This window comes from Myotis lucifugus, unplaced genomic scaffold (genome assembly GCF_000147115.1).
Source record: "Myotis lucifugus unplaced genomic scaffold, Myoluc2.0 scaffold_241, whole genome shotgun sequence".
Classification (NCBI taxonomy): Eukaryota; Metazoa; Chordata; class Mammalia; order Chiroptera; family Vespertilionidae; genus Myotis; species Myotis lucifugus.
This window is the reverse complement of record NW_005871289.1, coordinates 174885-180062: the sequence shown is the minus strand read 5'-3', so window position 1 is coordinate 180062 and position 5178 is coordinate 174885. Positions and strand designations below refer to the sequence as shown.

Sequence of the window (5178 nt, the reverse complement as noted above, 5' to 3'; positions counted from 1 at the left end):
GTGCTGCCTCTCAGCAGCACCCCTCCTGGCCACACCCTCTGAGGGGCCCTTACGCAGAAAGCCCCAGCTGGTTACTCCACAATTCCGGACCCAGTCTGTGACTTTGCATTTGATTTGCATAAGGGTGTCACAAATACAGAGCTGTCTCCCCGACAGCCCCCCTTCTTTCTCCTCCTCTTTTTCTCTGTCTCACTCACGTACACACACAGCCAGGCTCTTCCTCCTCGAGATGCCTGGCGGGCTGGGGAGCGCCATCTGGTCTCCTCCATCTGCCGAGGAAACCTTCGCTGGTTCAGAGTGTCCCTTCCCACCCGTCACTCCTCAGGGCCCCAGGTCGGGGAGCAGAGCTGAGGGGAGGCCACCTGGAGGAGTTGCTGTGTGCTGGGCAGCCCCTTTTCCGTCTGCAGTCTCAGGGCAGCGGGCAGGAGTGCACAAATGGGGGGAGGGTTCCCCAGCCCCAGATAAATCCTCTATCTTCTGTCTTCAGCCCCAGATTTAGCTGCCTTTTCACCTCCCACGACTTCCTGCTGCCATCTGGAGTGCTGGGAGGCTGGAGAACTAGAAGGAAGGCTGGGGTGGGGGTTGAAGGGAGGGGGCCCAGAGCTGGAGCCCTCAGAGGGGAGGAGGAAAAGAAGGTGCTGGCACCCCGGACAGAGAGTGGGCCCAGTGCCCCCTCTCCTTACTCTCTCAGCAGCACTGTCCAAAACAGTAGCCACCAGCTACTTCCGATTTAGAAGGAAACAGAAACTCAGATATGAAACAATAAATATAAAATATCTCAATAACTTTTATAGATAGATGACATATTTAAACGATAATATTTTGGACATATTGGGTTAAGTATAAAATTAATTTCACCTGTTTCTCTCTGCCTTTTTAATGTGGCGACTAAAAAGTTTCAAGTGGTATGTGTGGCTTGCATTACATTTACTGGCCAGGAAGTTGCTGTTCTGTAAATACTTACTGCAGGGAGCTGTTTTGAACTAAATGGTTCTTTATTATACCTCGGTCTTTTGGCTATACACACGCCCATCACACCCTCAGAGAGGCAGTACAATGTAGGGGTAAGAATGTGAACTTGATAGACTGAGTTTAGGTCCTTTCTTGTTTGTTTGTTTTTAAATATGTTTTTATTGGTTTTAGAGAGAGAAGAAGGGAGAAGGAGAAAAAGAAACATCCATCTGACCAACGACCTTTAGGTGCATGGGATGCCGCTCTCAACCAGCCAGGGCCCATTCTTGTTAGTTTTAAGCTGTGTGACATTGGGCAAGTCAGTTAACCTCTCTGTGTTTTAGTTTCACATCAGAAAAATGGGAATAATACAAGTGCTTATCTCAAAAAGGCTATTGCCAGGATTACATGAGTTAATATGCATACTAAGAAGAGTGTTCAGCATACAGCAACTGCTTGTACTGGCCATATAGTTATCAGTATCTAAAATACGGGGCTGTTCCTTGCTACAGTTTCATATGTCGACATATACTATGCCTCTCTGGGTGCATTCCCTCCTCCCAATCATCTTATCGGTAACTGTCATCCTCATTTCACCGAGAAGGCACCTGAAACTCAGAGAGGTTCAGTAACTTGCCCAAAGCCACACAGCTAGTCAATGGGGTTTGCACCTGGATCTGCTCTCCTCCAGAGACTGACCCTTAAGAACCACTCTGTGCTCTCTCTCTCTCTCTCGATAAATGCCCACCAAGACCCTCCAAAGTAACACCTCTACCCTCTCCTCTGGCCCCAGGTTCCCACCAGCATCAAGGACCTGCCAGTGTGAGAAACTTCCTGTCACAAGGCCGTCCCCACAGGGTCACCTGCCCCTGGGTTGCCAGTCATGAGCATGCAGGAAACCCTAACAACAGCGTCAACCTCGCCTCAAGCTGCAGGCCAACCCCCGAGCTCAGGCTCGAAGTTCACAAAGAGCTTCTCAGCCACCTGGAAGTCCAGGGGTCCAAATAAGGGGCCCAATGTGCGTTTGATGCGCAGGATCATCGCCGAGGATGCTGAGTGGTCACTGGCCATCGTCCCCCTGCTCACAGATCTCTGCATTCGACACATTGTCAAGAACTTCCGGAGTGAGTCTGTTCTGCCAGGAGCAGGAGGGAGAGGCCAGGAGCAGGGTGGATGGGGACAGCCTGGAGGAGAGGTCTCAGAGGCTGGGTCCTGGGCAGCCCCTCCCCTCCCACACAGCACTTCCCTTTGACCCCTGCAGCCAGGACAGTGTCTCCTGCTGTCCCCACTTCCAGGCCCCACTAGACTCCTGCCCGCAACATGCCCTCCATGCCTATGCCCTCTCCTCACCTTTCCCACTCTCTCCAACAAAACCCAGCCCAAACCCTAGTGACCTCCTCCTCCGGAAAGCCCTCCCTGGTTGACTGACCTTTATTTACGCTCTTGGAGTCTTCTGTGGCATGTATAGGTTCTTGGTTTTTTTCTGCCCTCTGTGCACTGTAAATGTTCATCCTTTTCAAAGACAAGTTGGATGGGGAGCTCTCTGAGGACAGGGCCATCTTTTTTTCTACGGCATCTATCACTACCTGACCTACAATATATTCCTTTGACTTGTTTATTGTCTGCCTCCCCTCATAAGAAGAAGCGGCTTCCTTCATTTCATTCACTCTTGAACCCTCAGCACTTAGAATAGTGTCTGGCACATAATAGGTGCTCACAAAAATTTATTTATTCATTTATTTATTTATTTATTTTTATTATTTTATTTTATTATGAAAGAGAGGGCTAAGGGACTGCTTGGCTAGAGGAACCAAACATCCCATTTGCCCGCCTCCTTAGGCTTTTATTGTAACAACAGCTTGAACTAAAATTAACTATTAAATACTATCAGTCGGGTAAGCAATCCTTGAGAAGACACATGTATCTGCAGGACGTCTGAAGACTAAGCATAAAGATTCCAGTGAAACACCCAGGGCTCAGACTTGTTTGGAAAAGTCAAGGCAGGGGCAGTTGTTTTCGGCCAACTCCTGCCCCATGCCTCCCCACCTCTCCCCCTATTTTGTTTTGCTGGATGCAGAAGACAGAGGGAGGCGGTGAAGGAAGCGAGTTCACTGCTCTAGTCCCGATTTTACAAATCTGCTGCCATTTTTAATCCTTCAAAAAAAGTTTTTTAATTTTGAAATGAATGAAGCAAATCAAATTGGGAGCCTCTGAAGTCAGGACTTGTCCCTCCATCAGACTAAGGATGACTGAGGGCTGGGCCTGAGATTCCTCCTCAGACCGGGAGCTCCCTGCGGCCAGATGCTGCGCTGTCAACCTTCAGGGAAGGCAGGCCCGAAGCCAGGGGCTGTGTCTGCCCCGCAGATGGAAGCCTCCCTGGGAGTCAAGTCTGATTCCCTCTCCGTCGGGGCTCCCTGAGGGCAGGGGAGGGGCTGCCCTTCCCGCAGTGCCCCCAGGCAGGCCCAGCCCAGGGTCCCACGGGGGGGGGGGGGGGGGGGTTGGGGGGGTGTCCCCAACACCGTGACTCCGGCTTTCCTCTCTCGGTCCCCGAAGACAACCCAATCCTGAAGCAGCTGCTCCCCGAGCACCAGCAGAAGGTCCTGCGCCAGCTGCCCCCGGACCTGCCGCTGGCCGTGACCGCCAACCTGATCGACGACGAGAACTACTGGCACCGCTGCTGCGAGCAGCGCTGGCCCGTGTGCCACCTGGACTGCCACGGCGGCAGCTGGAAACGCCTGTTCTTCGAGCGGCACCTGGAGAACCTGATCAAGCACTTCATCCCGGACTCCACGGACCCCGCGGTGATCCTGGACCTGCTGCCGCTCTGCAGGAACTACGTGCGCAGGATCCGCGTGGACCAGTTCCTCCCGCCCGTGCAGCTGCGGCCGCCGCCGCACAACGGGGACCAGTCGGACTCGGGCAGCGAGGGGGAGACGGAGGAGCCCTCCATGGACCACTACCGGCTGGGCGAGCTGGTGGCGGGCCTGAGCCAGCTGGAGGAGCTGGACCTGGTGTACGGCATCAAGGACTGTGGCATGAACTTCGAGTGGAACCTCTTCCTCTTCACTTACCGCGACTGCCAGTCCCTGGCGGCGACCATTAAGGCCTGCCACACCCTGAAGGTACCACCTGCCCCTCGGCCTTGCCCCGCTTCCCGTCTTGGCGTCTCTCTGACCCCCTCTCACCTTCTGTGCCCCAGCTCTCCTCATCTTCCTCCTCTCTTTTTCTTAGTCATTGATCCAGTGTCCTTTAAAAATATATATATTATTAATATATATATATAATATATATATATATATATTATATATATATGATTATATATATATATATATATATATATATATATATATATAATTGATTTTTTACAGAGAGGAAGGGGGAGGGATAGAGAATTAGAAACATCGATGAGAGAGAAACATCCATCAGCTGCCTCCTGCACACCTCCTACTGGGGATGTGCCCACAACCAAGGTATATGCCCTTGACTGGAATCAAACCTGGGACCCTTCAATCCGCAGGCCGACGCTCCATCCACTGAGCCAAACTGGTTAGGGCTCGAGTGTCCTTTAATGCACCCTGCACCCAGCTGGGTTCTGGGGATGCAGAGATGAGGGAGGCACTGCCCTCCCAGCTCACCAGCTATTTATTCCTTCGACAAACATCTGCACTCCGGGCGCTGGCCTAGGTGCTGAAGATTCCGCATTGAGCAGAATCATACCACTTGTGCCCTCTAGAGTTAACGTCTAGTGCGATGAAAGACACTAATCAGCAATCATGTGAATGTAAAACTGCAACTAGGATATTTGCCAGATTTAGAAGAAGAAAAAAAACACTACAAAAAAAAGGGCGTCCAGTTAAAGTTGAATTCCAGATACATATTGAATGATTTTTTAGTATAAATATGTCCCAAATATTCTGGTTGGAAGAGGGAGAGCCTGCCAGGAAATCAGAGAAGGAAGAAAAGGGGACACCGGGTTGTGTGAGCCCAGGGAGGAGTGTGTCTCGAGAAGAGAGGGTGAGCCCTGGCTGATTTGGCTCAGTGGATAGAGCATCGACCTGCGGACTGACGGGTCCCGGGTTTGAATCCAGTCAAGGGCACATACCAGATGCGGCTTGATCCCCGGCCCTGGTCAGGGCGCATGCAGGAGCAACCAATCCATGTGTCTCTTTCACATCATGTTTCTGTCTCTCTCCCTCCTTTCCACTATCTCTATTAATCAATGGGGAA

At 51.5% G+C, this 5178-nt stretch overlaps 1 protein-coding gene across 1 annotated transcript in view; it reads left to right on the top strand.

Moving 5' to 3' along the window:
* The first annotated feature begins 1745 nt into the window (after window positions 1-1745).
* TCTE1 (t-complex-associated-testis-expressed 1) overlaps window positions 1746-5178 on the top strand; it is an 8321-nt gene continuing 4888 nt past the window's right edge. Inside the window, exons 1-2 of the mRNA XM_023762304.1 lie at window positions 1746-2075; window positions 3505-4073. Coding sequence (XP_023618072.1) covers window positions 1835-2075; window positions 3505-4073 — 810 coding nt within the window. The 5' untranslated portion in view covers window positions 1746-1834. The remainder of the gene's footprint in view (window positions 2076-3504; window positions 4074-5178) is intronic.